This window comes from Protomyctophum parallelum (assembly GCF_964188405.1).
Source record: "Protomyctophum parallelum genome assembly, chromosome: 3".
In the NCBI taxonomy this organism is placed as follows: Eukaryota; Metazoa; Chordata; class Actinopteri; order Myctophiformes; family Myctophidae; genus Protomyctophum; species Protomyctophum parallelum.
Window position 1 is genome coordinate 52466313 of NC_139698.1, and position 21185 is coordinate 52487497.

The following is a 21185-nucleotide window of genomic DNA, read 5'->3' on the forward strand; positions in this document are numbered from 1 at the left end:
TTTCAGTGTCGGTGAATTAAAGGTAATGTCTGTATGTATACTCAACTCAACTCAACTCAACTCAACTTTATTTATATAGCACATTTAAAACAACCATAGCTGCCACAAAGTGCTGTACAGTACATAGGTAAAACAGTAAGTAAACACATAGACTAAAAACACAGAATACAAAGACAACACACAAAACAAGAAAAGGAGGGGGGGGGGGAAACAAGTTCAGGAACAGAGGTCTCATGCTGTGTTAAAAGCCAAAGAATAAAAGTGCGTTTTCAGTGAGGTTTTAAAAATGGCCAGAGAGGGGGCCTGCCTAAGTTGCAGGGGAAGGTCGTTCCAGAGCTTGGGGGCAGCGATTGAAAAAGCTCTGTCCCTCGGGACCTCTAGCAGCATCAGGTCAGCTGACCTGAGGGAGCGGGCGGGAGAGTAGGGGTGGAGGAGCTCAGAGAGGTATGGAGGGGCGAGACCACTTAAAGCTTTAAAAGTAAAAAGCAGAACCTTGAACTGGATTCTAAAGTTCACTGGCAGCCAGTGGAGAGAGGCGAGGATGGGAGTCATATGCTCTCTCTTACGCGTGCCAGTTAGTAGTCGGGCAGCCGCGTTCTGAATTAACTGGAGCCGAGCAAGGGAAGACTGACTGGCTCCAAGGTAGAGGACGTTACAGTAATCCAGCCGAGATGTAATAAAGGCATGGATTACTGTCTCAAGGTGCTGAGTGGTTAAAAAGGGTTTTACCTTTGCCAGTTGTCGCAAATGAAAAAAAGCTAGACTTCACCACTGAGCTAATTTGGCGATCTAGCTTAAAGTCATTTTAAAACCTAGGTTGGAGACTGTTGGCTTCACAAACTGTGCCAGGGGGCCTAGATCAAAGGGAGGGGGGTTACCAGAACCATTTGGGGCAAACACCACCACCTCAGTTTTATTATCATTGAAGCTTAGAAAGCTTAGGGCCATCCAGGCTTTAATGTCATCCAGGCAAGAGAGAAGAGCTTTAGGATCAGCGTCTTTCTTCTTTAGGGGAACATAGATATGACTGTCATCAGCATAGAAATGGAACGAAATGCCATGTTTTCTGAGGATGGACCCTAGCGGCAGGAGATATAGGGAGAAGAGCACTGCGGCTAAAATAGAGCCCTGTGGAACACCATACGACAACGGCGCCGGGGAGGATTCTGAGCCAGCAGCGCTGACGGACATGGTTCTGCCCGTCAGGTAGGACCTGAACCACCCTAGCGCAGTTCCACAGATACCCACTAGGTGCTGCAAGCGCCAGAGCAGGACGTTGTGGTCGACTGTGTCGAACGCAGCCGTCAGGTCCAGCAGGACAAGAATGACATAGTCGCCTGCATCATTAGCTATGAGGATGTCGTTAAATACCCTAACTAGTGCAGACTCTGTACTATGCCGGGTTTTGAAGCCAGACTGGAAGACCTCAGGGATCTTATGCTCCTCTAGGAAAGACTGTAGCTGGGCATAGACAACCTTTTCTAGTATCTTAGAGATAAACGGCAATTTAGATATGGGCCGAAAATGAGCCAACACAGTGGGGTCGATACATATACATGTATGTAATCTGACTGAAACCTATATCTTTATTACGTCACCATCAAAATAATCAATGCCGGGTAATAACCCGGCATTGATACATATCTTAATTACGTCAACATCTAGTATACAGTATATACCTCTGAGCATACGCATGGAAAAGCCAGCCGACCACAGTATAGTACTTTCAAGGTACAACTTACATACATAGATACGTTACCTGTTACTCAACAAATACTGAAACATATTGTAATTACGTCACCATTGACAGCCAGCTATAACTCAACTTTAGTATTTACTTGCGCAAGCAGAGCGCACAAGTAAAGTTGTTTGTCCGGTGCTCTGATGCGTATGCCATAGCTGCATGATTTGCTTTACAGAGCAATGGAGAAAGAAAGCAAAGAAAAGCTATAGGCACAAATACATGTATGTAATCTGAAACCTACCTTTATTACATCACCATCGAGAGCCAGTTATACCCTGGCATTGGTACATATCTTCATTACGTCACTCTCAAATCATAAAACCACAGTATACTACTCATCAACTTACAAATTGCATATACATAGGCATTCATACAGTATATAGGCATTCAGTGTCGGCTGGATTAAAAGTAATGCCTCTATATTTCAATATTGAGTTATTAAGTCTAGCTATGTGTATACATAGAGTCTATGTATACACATAGCTAGACTTAATAACTCAATCTTGAAACCAATATTTCACAGAGAGGCTGAGATTTGAAAGTTCATAGCGGCCGACAGTACATGGGCGCTCTGCTTGCGCACTAGTAGGTAATGGCCTACTTGTGTGCAACGCGCAAGTAGGCACTCGACAGAGTGCAGTTCTAGTTAATTTTTTTTTTTTACAGAGAGGCTGAGATTTGAAAGTTCATAGCGGCCGACAGTGTGCGCTCTGCTTGCGCACTAGTAGTCCATTTATGGCCTACTTGTGTCCAACGTGCAAGTATAGGCAGTCGACAGAGTGCAGTTCTAGCTTATTATAGATTTAAATGAGTACAAAGGGAATCTACCAATGCACCTGAAACGGCTAGTCCGATGTATCACAGGAACAGGGACAATCAGGGGAGGATTATCCAACGGGCCTGTTGGGCCCAGGCCCAGGAGCCTCTGAGCTAGGGGGGGGCCTGAGCTTCAGCCTCCAAAAAGTGCAAAGTTAATAACAGTTATTAACTTTGAACATTTTGCCAGCAATGGGCTTATCATGGCAATAAAATAAGCCCAAATGTCCTAAACCAGTGGTTTTCAACTGATTGTGAATGAGGGACCGCTACCCTGACTTAGAATCAACCTGGGGACCACTGTTGTGTTGGGTGGGGATATGGGCTAATATTAGTGCTTTTGTGTCACTTTTGTGTCACACAACATCAACATTGTGTCTCAACTCTCAACCAATGTTCCATTGACTAATAATTTCCTAATAATAATGACTCATCCAGAAATACAACAGAAAAAGTTAAAAGTTAAAATTAAAAAAAAGATTTTAACTTTTCTGTTGTATTTCTTGACCTCCCACTTGTCAGTAAATGACTGCATGGACGGTCATCAATGTCACAAGGTGATTCCGTTCACTGTTTCTCAACTAGTAGACAGAAAATGTTTAAAAAAATCAGCAAATCCTACATTACTAAATGCATGGTCAGGGACCATCACTCCCCCATCTCTCTCCACATTTCCTGTCAGCCTACTGTCTGTCCCTCCATAAAAAATATTAAATAAAGGCGAAAGCCACAATTTTTTTTTAAAGAATAAAGAGAAGAAAAAAAGTCACAGCAACCGCAAGTTGATTTATCCGTTGTATTCGCTCAATGCCGAGCAATGTCACGATGACAATGTTGCGCTGACTGGCTCACAGTGACACATTCACACATTCAGTTAAATGAACAAAATTGGATTTTTGGAGGTGAATAATGAATATTTGTCAACTCTGCCACCCCAGTATTGGTTGGTTGGGATGGGACCCGGTTTGTATAAGTACTAAACACGCATAGTTGTTTCTAGGGGTGGGGGGCGAGGGGGGCAGCCCCACCCCGTCGGGCCCACGTGGCCTGTGACCTGCAATTCTATTTGCGTGCGCATGAGAAAATATTTGTGGACCTTCAGCATTTCTAGTTGAGGACCCCTGGCCTATGGGGACAATAGTTGCAGAAGAAGGAGAAGATCAGACAGTTTAGCCTAGTATCTATCTATCTCTGTCCACGTAACTCGGGAACCGTTCGCCCCACCGACTTCAAATTCGATCCTCACATGGACTGCAGTACCCGGTGTCGAGTTGGGCGGACCCACGGTTGTCCAGAACCGCCACAAAAGGCCTCTGCCCGGGCTCTGTACATGGCTCCTGCCCAGTGTCCATATATGGAGCTGGACTGTTCTGACATCATTCTAACGTCTGCATAGACTCCATATTTGGGCATGCCTGAAAACTATCTCCATATAAACTCCATAAAAGGGACACAGACATAATATCAGGGTGGGGCATTCATTTCCAACTTGCATCGTTCCATGTAGGCCAGTGCCCAACGGGCAACACTGTAGAGGCTCCAACCAAGTAAAGTGGGGCATTCAATTCCAACTTGTATCGTTCCATGTAGCCAACGGGCACCACTGTAGAGGCCCCACGGGCCACGGTTGTCCAGAACCACCCCAAAGACAGGCTCTGGACAGGGCCCCTGCCTAGGGTCATTCTGACATCTGCATAGACTCCATATTTGGGCATGCCTGACAAAGAACTCCATATATGGGCATAAAAGGGACACAGACATGTGTGGGGCATACATTTCCAACGTGCATTGTTCCAAGAAGGCCAGTGCCCAACAGTGGAGCATGCATTTCCAACTTGCATCGTTCAAAGTAGGCCAGTGACCAACAGGCACTGCTGTAGAGGCTCCAACGCATCTGGGTGGGGCATGAATTTCCAACTTGCATCGTTCCAAGTAGGCCAGTGCCCAACGGGCACCGCTGTAGAGGCCCCACAGGCACCGCTCTAGTAAATGAATGACTGATGTTTCGATCTTGAAATCTTCCTCAGAGTAAGGACTCTAGTATAGAATGTTTAAACAGTATGTCATTTTTACATGCAAGACATTTACTTGCCACAATAGCATTGTTTTTCTACTACATGCATGTGGTATTTCTATGTTACAAAAGATCTCAGTGGGCGGCTGTGGCTCAGGAGGTAGAGCAGGTCGTCCAATGATCCATGGGTCTGTGGTTCGGAACCCGGCTCCTCCTATCCACGTCAAAGTGTCCTTGGGCAAGACTCTGAACCCTACATTGTCTCCAATGAGTCAGTCGATGTGTGAATGTGGGATGTGAGTATGCATGGGGTCGACTGTTCGCTGCTTCACCTCCCAGTGTATGAATGAATGAACCTTTGTAAATGCCATTCATTATAAAAAATGCCATTCATTACTTGTTACACCACTGCACTGCATAATGTGTTCCTAGTAAGCTATTGGATACAGGTTGAGTGCTGGGCACACAGTGCCTCAATGTTAAATTGGCTAATAAACAAAATGTAAAAGAATAATGAATCACTGTATGCTTTGGATAATGGTCAGAAATAAATGTATGAATTCACTATAAATAAAACATAAAATAATAGATGGTGTCCACTCTTCCGGTTACTGTCACTTGAATTTGACCTGAATTGCAGGTTTGACACAATTTGCTAAGTCATAGCCATGGCTAGCGCTGGCTGTAGTCTTGCGTTACCAGACTGTTGCCATTTTCAAATCCTTCCATCTGGCTACGAGAGACTACCATGGCTGCCACACATTTGAGGAACAACATAAATTATAATCCATCCAAGAAACAGCACACATTATCAATAGCAATTTTAGAATAGGGTTTCCATGGGTGTGGCATTATCTTGGTCCTTGAGAAAAAGGAGGTCTTCACTTATATAACAGTAGTATATTAGGCTACTGAAGGCTACTGAAGGTTATGTTTTGGTCTCACAACCTTCATTAGGTATCTCGAGACCAAAACGTTGTAACCTTCAGCCTAATAACCTATACTGATGTATAAACTGGTTGCCTGCTGGTTGCCTGCTTCGATGCACCTGTCCCTGTAGGTGTGCAAAAGCACTATTGTCTACATTATCTTGGTTCTTAAAAGGATGCATGGCTAATAAGCCTTTTATGATTCCTAAGGTTAATATGATAATCAAAGCAATATTTTAAATACTTTTTATTTGCACATGCATCCCATATATACTTTCCATAGTAACATCATTTTCATGTGGTGTGGTGTAAACTAAGTAACTAAGCAGGCTATATTTACTCATACTGTACTTAAAGCAGCACTAAGGTAACTTTTCTTTAACTAATACAATAAAATTTTGTCCAAATTATACAATTGAGGTGGTTGTATTATATCTCCCTGCTCTTCATTTAGATTGTGTCAAAGGTCAAGTCTGCACCTGACACGAATTTGGATGGTCAAGATTCAATTTATCCCCTAGATTGGCTATTTTCGAATAAACAGTTAATGATCAGTAACTAATTATGAAGTATAAAATAGGGCTTAAGTGGGTAATGATCATTCAGTAACTAATTATTTTTTCAGTAAAATGATATATATGATTCTGCAATGAGCTTTCTGTGTAATGCATTATTTTACTTTAGCTATACTTAAAATATATTTTGATAACTTTGTCTGACTTAAGTTTTTGACAGTAGGGTTTTTACTGGATATTTTTACCCTGTCCCTGTGGTATTGTTACTTTTACATTATGTTTAAAGAAAATAATCAGAGGTGACAGTACTTCATTAGACCCCTTGGTGTGGTTGTTATGTGCAATGATGTCTTCCCTTTGTATTTAAGGTTTCTTCCTGGAGGCTGAAACCTTGACAGTCAAACGTGCCAATGAAAGAAACTGTGATATAGTGACATCATAATATCATCCCTAACCTCTCCCCCTTTATCAACAGCTGTGGGTGCGGCTTCAGTTCAGGTGGATCACCACCCATCACCACCCACCAGCTAAACCAGGCATACTTAATGAACTGGTAGGCGTCAGGCGTGTCAACATAAAAACAACATTTTAACAAATACTGTACACTTCTTTGAAAAACTTCTTCCTCCATAATAATTATACCTGATGATCATGTTTTAGAGGGGGAAAACGTCACAGCACTCCATCTTTAACGGGACCATAGTACATAGACTCGACTGGTAGTGGGGGACAGAGATGTTCATCACCTTCAGCCTCCTCTCCAATAGGTGTCACTATAGTGAGGGCACCCGCACCCCCCTCCCACCCATCTCTCCTCCCCCATCCCTCTCCTCCTCCCATCGACCTCCCATCTAGATATCATCCGTGAAAGGGTGTGCGTTGTGAAGGTTGTGTGTGTATTTGGTATTTAGCTGATGTACGCCACTGCATGCAGTAACACTCTGGTGGTGGTGTGTAAATAGCCTACGGCAAACGGCACTGTCTGCTGAGCAGCTGAGCAGGTCAGACTCAGCCAACATACATACAGTACGGTACTGTCTGCAGAGGACGGGAAATGATGAAAATGCGGCATTCACGGACATGACAACTCAAAGTTGATTGAATGGGACACTTCTTAAAAATGCAACGCGACCGCTTCTTCCAATCTATCTCAAGGTCAACGTCGTGTGATGAGCCCCGTCTGGCAGGACTATCGCATCGTGGACGACTTTCTTTCCAGGGCAGTTGGGAGGGGAGAAGAGCCGAGGAGGAGATGCCGTTGTCCTTCTGCTCGTCAGCTTCCACAATGACACCTTTTCACGGACAAGGAGGACATTCACTGCATCAATGACAGTCAGTCGTCGACAAGATTCCCCGGACAACTTTCTTCCTCTCGTCACTTTTTGAGGAATTAAGTTTGAGGGCTTTTGTTTTACAGTGCTGGCGCTGAGCTCTGTTTGATAACAAGCCTCCCGTATGAGGATTCGTTTCCTGCTTTCCCCCCAGACGGCCTTGTGCGATAAAGTAACGAAACGTTTACCTGAAGACAACCTCCCCCCCCAGACAATAAATGGATATTTGTTTTGGTTTCAGAAGACCCCGCGGGTTTAATCTAGTTAGTTATTAACTTCATAACACACATAAGTTGCTGTCAACTTCCTTGGACGTGCTTGTTGTTACAGAGCGCCCTTTCCCCGAACGTCACCATGCCTTCGAAGACAGTTTCACGGAGTCCTGCGGGCGGTTTCATCCAGACTTTACTTGACAGGGGGCTGCTGGTGCTGGTGGTGCTGGTGTTTCTGCAGGGCACCGTTCTGCCCCTCGGGGCTGCCAGCTCCCCGGACCACACCACCCACCAGAAGCCCACCGACGGCCACGGCGGAATCATGGACGAAGCGGGACGAGGACATCACAACGTCACTCACATTAAAAAGAACTTCCCCGTCCTCGGAATCGATTACCACCACATACAGACCCCATTCGAAATCTCGTTATGGGTACTGCTGGCCTCTTTAATGAAATTAGGTGAGTATTGAACCTTACAGCTAATTGAATTGAAACCCCGGCGTCACTGATGACCAGACATCAGGGAAATGCTACTGTAGTCTTGTCTACAGTTTTAAGGCCACCACATGAACTAACAAACTCGGTACAGGCATGTGATGTTAGTCTCCCTGTAGGCTGTATAGGTGCTGTCAGTGTCAACATGAGCGATCAAACTCTATAGTATACAGTCTGTTCATTGAATGGTGATGTAGTCTGTAGTGCTGTCAACATGAACATACTCAGTACAGTCTGCAACTGTATTAGTACAGGCGATGAAGTCTCTCTCCTGTCAACATCTGAGGGTTCCCATGATCCATCCATCTTCAGTCAAGTTGCTCCTAAATGCACCACATGTTCCAAATCCTACGTCAAACTAAAGGTGCTGTTTTTATCAGGGTGTCCTCTGAACTGCACTACATTAACATAATGTATAGCACAGCACAAGCACACTAACCCTATGTTATTGATACAAGATTCTGTCCGTTACAGAGATGGATTACAGTGCTCAGTGGAAAGATTGGATCACGTTGTGATATATTCTTGTGCTTCTTTGCTCAGCGATGACAACTTAAGCCAGACTAAGATAACTTAAGTTCATTAGACTGTACTGTCATGCACCGTACAGGTTCCCCCACCCCACTCCTTTTTTCCTGTAGGTCTGTATGCTGGTCTGTATGCTGTTTTGTAATGGGATACATTTTAGTTGTAGTTTCAGATGACTAAGCACAATTGAGCACACACTGCACAGCAGAAGGTATGAGGACTATAGTCTGTCTATTGAGTTTCACTGTTATAAGGCAAAGCATTCACACCATTGCAATAAAGTGTGCAGTAAAGTGTTTGGAAATCTGAAACTGCAAACATAGATGACAGCCACTCCACATTCAGTCACAGACACTTTTACTTCAACCAATCAGGAGTAAAATGAATCTTGAGCCATTTTACCAAAATGAGTAGTACTACAATTCTGTGATATGGAATCACTTACGTTTTGAATACATCCCCCAACCTTGACAGACACACACAGGTTTCTGTCCTACTCCTCACCTGATCTAAATTTCTCTTATTTCACCACCGTCCTCTCCCTTCAGTCTTACAACACTAAATTAACGTCTACAATATCCTGCTTTGCCTCCAGTCCCTCCCTGGCTGGCTCCCTATGTTCTTCTTCGTCATCTTTCTTAATGTTTTCCTCTAGCGGCCTAATGCAACATGCTTTCTACGGTGCCCTGCAGTGTCCCCTGCTGTCTTTTATTTGGGTACCAGGCCAGCCGCCCTGCGACAGGAGCCTGACTCTGACTGAGCTCCAGCCTGTACCCATGTTAGGGAGGATTTGGCTCCTTTCGCCCAGTGGGAGTGGGACGCTTAATTTATCTGGATGAGGGGGGTTCACATCACATGAAGGATGCAGTGTGAAAAAGAGAGGGATGAAAAAGAGTGATGGGTGGCGATACAGAGTCTCCGACTCTCAATGAAATGTGAATGAACGATAATAAGGGAGGGAGTGTCCGGAGCAGCACATTATGGTGACCTTCAGTTTCTGTCTGGGCTGCTGAAAAATATTCTGTCACTGCACTACACTTGCCCAGAGTGTGATTTATCCTCTTTGACCTTACCTCACTAGCTCATAGACACACTGGTGCCCATTTGTCTGTATGCCGCCTGTATTCACTGCCTGGCCCTTCTCTCCAAGACCAATCTTTGGTAAACACAACTTGTGAATCAATATTCCCTAGCGGGAAAGCTCTTCAATCTATATAATAATAATAATAATAATAAAACTTTATTTGTATAGCACCTTTCATGACATGAAATGCAGCTCAAAGTGCTTTACAGAACAATGGAGACACAACTTGTGAATCAATATTCCCTAGCGGGAAAGCTCTTCAATCTATATAATAATAATAATAATAATAATAATAAAACTTTATTTGTATAGCACCTTTCATGACATGAAATGCAGCTCAAAGTGCTTTACAGAACAATGGAGAATAAAAGAAAAGCAAGGCAACGACATTAAAAAAACAAGCAGTAATGCAATACAGTGAGGACATGAATAACAAAAATAAATAAAAAATAAATGATCAATTAAAAGCAATGTTGTAGAAGTGGGTCTTGAGCTGAGCTTTAAAAATGTCTACAGAGGCTGCCTGACGAAGGTACAGTGGGAGCTTGTTCCATGCCGACGGCCCGTAGAAGCAAAAAGCTGCTTCCCCGTATTTTTTAGTTGCCATTTTTTTAGGCAAAGCGAGCAGGCCAGCAGTGGAAGTCCGTTGCCATGGGGATACAATTACACTCACAATATCTTAATGGAGTGTTTTCCTATGTATTAGCAGTTCCCTAATTGTAGCTTCTCTAATTGTGATACAGATCAAATTACATTTCCTCTTCACCCGACCCGTAATCTTTCTTTTCGGCCAACTTGGCCTGTGATTTCCTGGGCTGCACCAGACAGACGCCCACACACAGATAAAACAATGTCAGTTAGACATTATCAAAGGATCTATGTTAACCAGCTATTACCCAAATGACCCCATTCTGCATTTATTGTACTATGTGAATAATTAAGCTAGTAGGCATCACAGAGGCTTTCCACACTACACTACAAGACCACACTGTTTCCAGGCACAATTGTTGCCAAGTAAGGATGATTGTGGTGGGTGAGAATGCCAGTGATAGTTTATAGCCCTATCAAACATTCAGCAGGGGTCAAATTCAAGATTGGCCTTAAGTTGCTATCAGCATTGAACCTGATAATGTGTTGCAGTGGTATGTGGGTTGCAAGGTGGGGCACATGAGTTTGTTTCCTTGGTTATAGGTGGCTATAAAACGTTTGTGTACTATCACATTGACAAAGCTTAAATGAGAAAATAAACTTTAAGAGTGCAAGTTAAGGGCACCAGCCATGACACTTCAAATCATGTTGTTATGTTGTTGTTCACACACATTAGACTATGCAGTTACAGTGTTAATTTAACACTTGAGCTTGTAGAAATGTGTGTGTGTAAGGGTTAATCTTTTCAGTCTCATAGTTAAATTGACACTGGAATTTCCAGTGTAGGGCGGCAGGCTACTGTTATCAGTGGTCAATATTTGTCATTGTGGACATGGCAGGCATTAATGGTTCAGGTAGGAGACCCAAACCTGAGTAGGATTTTCTTTTAAACAGAAGTGGAACGAGTCATTGTTTTCTCCCATTTATCTTCCACTTCAGTAACAGTTATTGAAATATAAAGAGTGTATTCATGCACTGCCACATGGTTTCATGTACAATGGAAGTCTAAGGACCACAAACATCAAAGCCATAGAAAATGTGTTTATCATGGAAAGGCGTTCACACACACCACATCCTGAGCAAACGTAGAAAACGCTTAATTAGATTCCATTATCACAGTGGAAGACCGTTTCCACCCTACTAAAGATGGGGTGCAATGGCTTTTTAGGCCATTTTATTTTGAAGTTTCAGTCTGAAACGGAAGCCTCCGTGAGCGTTGCATCCCTTCAGGCTATGGGACGTTAATGTCTACGCTTGAAACGGATCGATGGGTCCGATTATTCGATTATCGTTAATTATTAACTTTTACTTTTCATTGATTAACAATTAACTTCTACATCCCTAATTTCAAGTATCTAAATATTGAATCAAGCAACTTAAAAACTCTCTGGGGTGTTGTTCACATAAGTAAAGTATTTTTGAAAGACAAGTGAATATATGCCTTTATCTTAAGACTGCATAGGTAAAATAATGTCTTCGTTTTGTCATCTAGTTCTAGCAGTCCCAACGTTTCAATCATTGAATAGGAATGTGAGGATAATGAGAATTGCTTTCTGATAGCTGATGACCGTGTCCTGTTACTGTACTTTTCTGCAAGCCCTGATGTTTTACATCTTTAATTTATGTTTAGTGGCATTGTTTAGTATTGTTTTGTTATATTAGTTGTGCTGTTTTAAGCCTAGTCAGAGTGAGACTGTAGCCTGCTGAATTATAAGAACAGCAAATGATGTGTTTCGTAGTTACTAGTCAGAATTACAGTCACCCATATCATTGTGAAAAGGTCTACTACCCCTTTATCCGTATAAAGCAGTGGTTTTCAACTGATTAGGAACCAGGGACCACCACACTGACTGAGAATCAACCTGGGGACCACCACCCTGACTATAGAATCAACCTGGGGACCACCACCCTGACTGAGAATCAACCTGGGGACCACCACCCTGACTGAGAATCAACCTGGGGACCACCACCCTGACTGAGAATCAACCTGGGGACCATCGTTGTGTTGGGAGGGGGGATACCGCCGTGGTGTGGGGGAAAGAAATTAACCTTCCATATTAAACTCATGTTGCTGTTCATTGTAACTTACTCTATGAGTAAGCAGACACTTGCGATTGATTATGGGCACATTTCCTTATAATGGTGACTCAACCAGGCAATCCGGTACGGTTTCCCTTGAGATTCTAACTCACCTTTCTGTGGAAGTTCTTGACATCCGACTTCCCAGTAACTGACAACATCGACGCGTCATCATTTGTCACCAGATCATTTACTGCGTTGTTTCTCAACTTTCTCTAACCCTAACCCAATACAATAAATTCAAATACGAATCTACATTACCTACATTACTAAATGCATGGTCAGGGACCACATGCAACACCTTCACGGACCACCAGTGGTCCACGGACCACCTGTTGAAAACCCATGGTATAAAGGAAAGGAAAGGTACTATGTTTACACAGGGTAACTGGACTAAGCTCAATAACTTGTTTACAGCCAGGCCCTGCTCATAGAACATTTCATGGTAGAGGTTCAATGCCTTGTCCAAGGGCACTTCAGCGGTGGTCATTTTAACGTGCCGGTCCGGGGATACGAACTAGCGACCTTCCGATATCAAGACCGCTCCGCAAACCGTTCGGCCACCGCTGCCTTGTATGACGTGAGCCTACCTGTCTTGCAGTCTTGCAATCTTGTAATATTGTTCAGGTAGTGTTTGGTTTCCCATAGCAAGTAGTTCACTTAACCCTAGAACACAAAACCTGGGAGATTTTCACCCGGACAATTATGTTTTTGTGATTTTCATAATGTTGATGGTGATGTCTGAGGGTCCTTGGGTCCCTTAATGATGCTCAATGACATCATAGAAGGTAGGTTTGTTTTCCTGCCCACATCCCTTTTTTTTCTCCTACAGGCATAGAATATTTCAGATTTCATGTTGAAATATTAAAGAAGAGTACCTGAAATTGCCATGTATTGCTATACTTCATCATCTGTCTTTATCTACTTTAAACATGCATGAGATGGGCTGAGATTGATGATGACCAGGCAGAGAAAGTAGCTTAGAGGCATAAAACTAATAAGAACATTTATATGTATTTATTAGATCCCCATTAGCTACTGTACTAGTGTACTGTAGCAGCAGCTACTCTACTGGAGTCTCCTCCTGCATAATCAACAACAGGAATTACATAAACATACAGTCCCACAACATACAGTAACAGTACAATACACAAAATATAAACTCTAAACATGTCTAATACATATGATATAACTATATAACAATTATGTCTCTTAACATAATTGAGAAATTACTTAACTCTCTAGTACATCCGTATCACAGTCAAATATTTCAGAACAAAATAATGATATGATGTTCCATACCATTCATTGGGAAAACAAATAAGATTTTCTTAAAACCTAAATGTATTTGTTTCTGAAGGAAAAACAAATCTATTCGGAAAAAAGAAATGGGGGTAAGAGAAGGAAAACGTTGTCCTGGCTAATCAAACAAACTCGGTGGTGATACTGCAGTGGCTAGAGCACATATCCTAATAATGACTCACAATGGAGTCCAAAGGTAGGGCTATAGGAGGTTGGCTGAACTTGGCTCACCCTACCCCAGTCACACCGGCCGTGACATTGTCCTAATCGTGTGGGAGAGATTGTATGTATATTCTTAAAACGCCACACCCATCGCACACAGCTAAGGATGAGACATATCTAGTGTCTTACAATGTTTTATTATTTCCCGTAATTATCTCCAGTCCAGAGACCAAGCTGGAAAACTGATTCTCCTCCCGCAATCTTTCTAATCGGCCTCATGTTCTAATCATACCACACTGCTTTACATTTTGGCCTAGAAGTATTGGTGCATTTATATGCACCAATAGTTAAAATGTTAAAGCGCCTTTATCCAAGGCGTTTTACATAGATTATGCATTACATTCATCCATGACTGGTTATCTCTGGAGTTGAGGGATACATTTCTGTGGTCACGGGACTCACGGAAGCTGTAGTAGGTTAGAAGATCAGACTTATTCACAAGTGGAAAGATTTTCCCAATAATTCCTACAGATTCCACCACAAAATTTGCTATTTCTGACAACATTTTGCCATGTCCCAAAATCTAGTGGATGATACCCTATCAATGTCTCGGTGAATACGTAGCCTCATTTCATTATACGTTGTCGTATCCTAATTAAATTAGAAATTGTTTGATATATTTTGTGATAATTTGATCAGTTCAGTGAATTTGGAACCATGTAGAATAGGCAAGTAGACTGAGTTTTGCATCACTGATGAGGGCTTTGAAGTGTTTCTTGGAAAGAATGTTTATTTCTTTTCATCTACAAATAGCATAGGGAATATACAGTAGTATTTTCTTTTACAGCAAGAGCATTATTTTAAATAAATAATAATGGACTATGAATAGATCCTTGAGGTACAGCACATGATAATGCCGTTCTATGGGACTTCAGGTGGTCATAGTTGATAGATAAATCAGAGAGAGGGTGATTTATCTTTCAACAATGACCACCTAGCCATACATTATCCCGCTTATTACATGGCTACTTAATATATAAATGTATAAATGGACCTCCTTGCTTGCGGTAATGAAAGTATTCAACCAAGTTGGCCCCACAGAGCGCAACGAGTCGCCTCGGAAACAACGAAGTGAGTGTTGATCAAATGGAATAAATGTTTGGGTACTGCATCGTCTTTCTTTCTTCAAATGTTTCTAAAAACATTCTTGAGAGCAATGTTTAGTTAAATGACATCATGTGTTTGTTTACATGGTCGTCATGTTGGGTACAGCATGAAATCAGTGCAGAAAAGCAGTGCTCCGAGCCTTTGATTAGCCAGCGGTCTGTTATAGAGCGGAGCAGTCTGTTATCAAGAAATAACACCGCTGAATTCAGCGATTGACCAATCGGAATCAATCATTCAACCATGCTGTGTAATAGAATGATTTAACCAGTTGAACTTTCCTTGGAACTGTTTGGAAAGGTCCTTCTGGCATACTCACTATACTCATTTTCCAATGCAGTGGATATTACTAGTACATCAATGAGTTCTATAAGTCCAAGTCCACAGTTATTTCGTGGAAGCCATATTGGATGGTGATCGCTGATCATATCATATTTATTATTTGTATTTGTAGATGTTGGAGGATTCTTTCATGTAACCGCTGTTGTTTGAAAACATGGGATTAACTAGAGGATTAACTCTCACTAAACTACACGAGATCACAAGATTAGATTTTCAGTCTGTGATAAGGCAAGCAGAACTTTTACCTCTCTGTGACTGATGTGTACTCTGTAGACAAGCGGACACCTAGTCCTAGGCCCTCCTAGTACAGTGAATGGTGATTGGTCCATCTTGCCTGATTGACAGTTTGGTGATGAGTGTGAAACATTTGTGCACTCTCCAAATGACCCGGAATGCAGAAGCACGCTTGGCCTTCAACCAGCCAAAATGTTCACATCTACCACCTTCTCTGCTCCCTCCATTGGATTAAAGGGCCACTTCACCCCTTTTGCTTAATGTTGTTTATGTGGGTAATATGTGTTTTTAGCTATTTTAGTATATATATTTTTTTAAAGATATTTTTTTTGCGGCTTACGCCTTTTATTGGTTTTTTGAAGGGACAGACAGTAGGCTGACAGGAAACGGGAGAGAGTTGAGGGAAGACATGCAGTAAAGGCCGTGTCGGGCTCGGGAGTCGAACCCGCGGCACAGTCACACTGCGACTGGATTACCAGGCACTATTTTAGTATTTCAAAGTGTCTGTGATGACACTGCTAGATTACTACAATGCCCATAATGCTTTGGTGTACTAGGGCTGGGGCGGTATGGGATTTTTATTACCGCGGTTATTGCCGGCCCCCATACCGCCGGTATGGCGGTTATTACCGCCCCCCCCCCCCAAATAAAAGTTACAGGTATGGTGTGTGCGATATTAATTGTGAGATTACCATAATGACGGTAATCATTAAAGGACCACTTTTGAACCTATCTTCATATAATAGGTCCTCACTAATAGTCATGATAAAATGGCACGTTTCTTTCTACTCTGTGTCACATAGGAGGCCTAATCTAATTGAATACCCCTGCCATAAAGCATTACACTTGTTTACAAGAGGGTCCACCATTTTCAATTCATCATATCATTTTGTACACTATGCACTTCTATAAAGCCAAAAACAGGAAATCATCATAAAGGAGGTAAAAAGGGGGAAAACGTATACAGTGAGGGGGGAAAGGGGTGGGTGGAGTCAAGGGATTTACATCTTAATGACAGTTGGTAGGGCGTTCCACATTTTTGTGGCATAGGAGTGAAATGAATTTAGGTGGACCCTCTTGTAAACAAGTGTCCACTCACAGTTAACAGTCTTTGTATTAATTTGAGTTGTGCTTGAAATGTAGTGTAATTCTGCAAACTGTTAATAAATATTTTAATCAATCAATCAATCAATCAATCAATCAATCAATCAATCCTTGTTTGTGCCGAATCTGGGTTGCACATGGTTTTTTCTCCCTCTGGTGTTGTTGTGTTGCTGGCATGATTAGACTGACTGAGCGCGTCACTGTTTATTATGATACACTTCATTTCATAAAAATAAAAATAAATCATTTCATTAAAAAAATGAAATGATTAAAAAATTTAACCGCGGTAATGAACCCGATACCGCGGTATGCGTTACATACCGGCGGTATGGCGGTATTGCGGTTATTGCACCCAGCCCTATGGTGTACTCACCCCACCTTGTGGATAGGCGGAGGGCTGTCTTTCTGAGACGACAAGGAAGTGAGACCAGTGTCCGTGACATCACAAACACTTTGAAATACTAAAATACCGAAAAACACATAAGATCTGGTTGCAAAAGGGTTGAAGTGGACTTTTAAGAGCATCTGCTAAATGCCTAAATTGTAAACAAACCACGGTGATGAATGTGAACCAAAACCAAGAGAATGTAAAAAATAAAGAAGCAAATATTAAATTAGCTTTCTTGTTGGAGGTTTGTTGGAGATTTGTGACCTCTTGTGGGTGACAGGGAGTTGACGCCAATGTGTTGGAGACTCCGGGAACTTCCGAGACTCTTGGGATGTCTCTGTTATGTATGTATACCCAAAATTGTCAATTTGTTATCAGTCATTGTGGCAGTTTATTTTTCACTCTATAGGTATGGTAGGTAGGGCTTGGGCCAGAATTGAACCACCAGCAATAATATCTGCCATGGCAAATTATTTTTGAGTGGTGCAACCACTCCAAGGAACAGCTACAGTATGTCCCTATGTACCAACAGGGGGCAACTTATATTGCAATATGATGTCCATGATCTTTTTTTTCTCCTTTTTTAGTTTTTAAATCACAACACTTGCTCTGGAGTGTTACAATAGGTTTGCACACATTTCTAACTTGAAAGAGTGACACAATCAAACTTACTGTCATCAGATATCTAGAAACTAAATGTGTAAGTAATATATTGCTTTTTACCAAATGTTTTACTTATACGATTTGCTATAGTGTGATCCATAGTATTTCGTAACAGGTCTTAGTATGAAAGATGCAGAACACAATGGCCTGCATCCAAAAATAGGACTTGACTAAAAATGTCAAATTAGGGGCATCTTTTACATGGCACTAGACTGGAGGAAGGTCTGCATCAGTCTGAATACAAAGGGTTTGTGATTTTGTCAGATGAAAAGAAAAACACTTCTTTGAACATCAGGATGTTTGGGACTTTGGGTGTTAAACATTGCTGGAAAATGATGCCTTTGGAAACGACACAAAGGAGAGTTCAGCCCCTTTATTGTCCATCTTCCACCTCGACAAAAGGGGAGGTAAAATTGTTTTCACCCCTAATCATTTATGCGATATGCGCTATTCATTCTTTTGTTGCCCGCTTTGAAAATGTGATAAACTGGCAACGAGGCAACGAGTTCCTGGCTTTGAAGATGATAACATACAGCCAGCGGCCAGCGCCAGACTGACGAGAAGGAGGGGGTGAACTATAGTGCAACAGACTTTATAATACAGTATGTTAATTGTCTTCAATGACCTTAGCCCATAAAGGTTCTCAGTAGGGAGTGGAGTAAGAACAAAGTGCACATCCTTTATTACAAGTAACCTCGAACCACCTGCTTGAACTTGAAGTTGTTGGTGAAGTTTGTCATTCGTCATCCATTCAATGGGTGGAATTACAATACTATTAAGCAGCAAACACTGAATTCCAGAGAAAACAATATGGAGACATCAAGTAGTTTTTGTATTGCTGAAGAATAACTTGCTAAATGAAGTGTACTCGTTATTAATTTCCAAATGTGTCTTCTTGACAACTGTCACGTGACAAGTCAACCAGCCATGAGTTTTTCTTTCAGCCCTGCCGGTTTCACTTTTTACCATCTTATCACCCCTGATAATGTTTTCTAGTGGGCAAAGACTTGAGTGGACTTAGTTGCGATCATGCTGGAGAGATTTCAGAATGTGTGAGCTGTCACCACTTAATGCATGTTGGGTGCTTCAGGCCTTATCACAACGCCTCCATTGACCATGGGCACTAACTGTAACACAAGACAAGGCAGGTCATTCTCTTGAGGGGACGGTGCAAAACTAAGCACATCCTATTTGGACCTGAGCAGAGAGAAGGGTTCTTCATTATTTAAAAGAAAAAAAGATTCCCCATCGATCTTTTTGTGTTCTGTCCTTGGGTGTCTGGAGAGAGTCGGAGTATTTCTAAGTATACCTGTTTTGACACGTAAAGGGTTCCTTGTCCAAAACCCGCTGCAACGATGAGTCATTCTCAGACTGGTCAGCCTGGCCTGAGTGGCCTCACACTCACAGGCCTCATTGTCCCTTTTTGTCACCGATGAAGGAAACTGGGTGGTTTTACATTCTACGCCTGGATCCAGTATTCAGGCTCTGGCACATTGACTCTGCCATGGCAGTCACTTAAATCCACCGAATGATGACCTGTCTGCCCTTTTTTCTGCGTACTAGCCCCGTCCTTTATGCCTAGGCATTTTTACAGCCAACAGGGTTTGTAAGTGTAGTGCAGCCTGTATTTATATAATGTCCTCTCAAAAGTTGACGAATCACAGCTCAGGGAAGGTGAAACTTTGGAAGAGTGTGAAATTTGGGTCATAGTTGAAAGTCTATGCAAGTAATAATTAATAAAAAAACGTTTTCAGACAACTCTTAGTTAAGCCCACATTGTTTTTGTAAAGTACTCTTGTTATTGGAGTGGTTGCACCACTCAAAAATCCTATTCCAATTTGACCAAATGAGGTGTAGAATGTTGTCACACTCGGCATGCATACAAGACAATCTTTTTAGTATTTGTTCCACCAATTAACACATCATCATTAATTATGATTCCTGCACAGGGAGGCCAATTAGGGATGCATGATTAATCGTAAAATAAAAGTAAGCGGCGATGTCCACACATCAATGCGTTCTAATTTCTAATTAAAATGACTGATTCCATTGAGTCACGCTGCTGTTACTAACCTGACAGCATGTATTGGTGGAGGCATAAACGCAGATTATCTATCATTAGCTTACTCGGACAGCGTATGAAGGAAGGTTTTCAAGCAAAAAAACCATATATCTATATATTAGTAACGCAAACAAATCCTCAAGGCGAGTGATGATGGGTTTAAACTGAAAAAGAGGCAGTGTGGATGAAAAAGCAGTTATTACAGTATTTGCATCATCGCACCGCAAGGTAACACTATAACAATCTACTACAACAACCTCAAACGTCATTTAGCAATGAAGGACAAAAAACTGTACATCACAAACCCCCAGCCGCCAGACCACACAAACCTCATTAAAGTTAAAAACATGTTTTTAAAGAAATTAGAACTGTGACGTGTGAGAGAATCGTGGTCTTGATTTTCACATTTGAGCAAGGCATGCAGGCCATGTTGTTTATTAGACTTTAACAATCTAACAATTTAGAAATGGTCCATTTGAACTGCTTTAACGGAAATTGCTTTTGCCAAGGCTTAGATAAAACTCCAGTCAGATCATTATCAATGTATAACCCTTTGCAGATGGAACAAAATGGGACATTAATAAGCAATATCTGACTGATTGCCTCTGGAGAAAAGACACAAAGTAATAACTAGACAAGACTGCCACCAATGCAGCAGAACAATGAATGACTTGGCATCTTATTTGAGGACGGTCGTGGTAAATTGATGAGCTTGAAAGTTTGACTTACAATAGTGAAACCAGTAAATGGACTAAAGTTGTAGCTAATGAACAAAGACAATGCACCCCAAATAAATAACACTGGCTTTTATCAAAATGTATATGACCTTTTTTTATTTTATCCACTGTATACAACAAATACAAAATAAAGGGGAGGGACAGCATTCTTTCAAACTGTCATATGGAAATATTACTTACACATTTAACACATTTAGATTTAGCTTGCAAGTTGGGAATCTAGGTGCCGATGTAGCCTGAAACTCGGATTTATAGTCAGATTGTGCCACTTGACTCAAACTAGAGGCCCGATATGTTGACAGCTTCAATCATTCATATGATATGATATAGTACTTTATTGTCAGTTTGCGACCCAGCAGCCTTCTATGCAACAAGTCGACTGATGGACAAAGGACAGTCTGACCGTATTGTCTCCACCATGCCTTCGGCCTGGTGGAGACATGTTTTGTATGTTTTGCACTCCGTCTGTCCGTGCGATGCCAAACTTTGCACACACACTCCCTGGATGCCAACGATTAACCTCTGCCACAAATATTCCAGAACGTCCTGTTATAGCGCCACCATGAGGCCGACTTTTGTAAAACATTTCTTGATATTACTCCTCCAGATTCTGTCCAAAAATCCCCCAAA

The 21185-nt window shown here is 41.9% G+C and overlaps 1 protein-coding gene across 1 annotated transcript in view; it reads left to right on the top strand.

The window, feature by feature from the left end:
- Window positions 1–6892: 6892 nt before the first annotated feature.
- slc9a1a (solute carrier family 9 member A1a) overlaps window positions 6893–21185 on the top strand; it is a 47817-nt gene continuing 33524 nt past the window's right edge. The window contains exon 1 of the mRNA XM_083760899.1: window positions 6893–8022. Coding sequence (XP_083617025.1) covers window positions 7704–8022 — 319 coding nt within the window. The 5' untranslated portion in view covers window positions 6893–7703. The remainder of the gene's footprint in view (window positions 8023–21185) is intronic.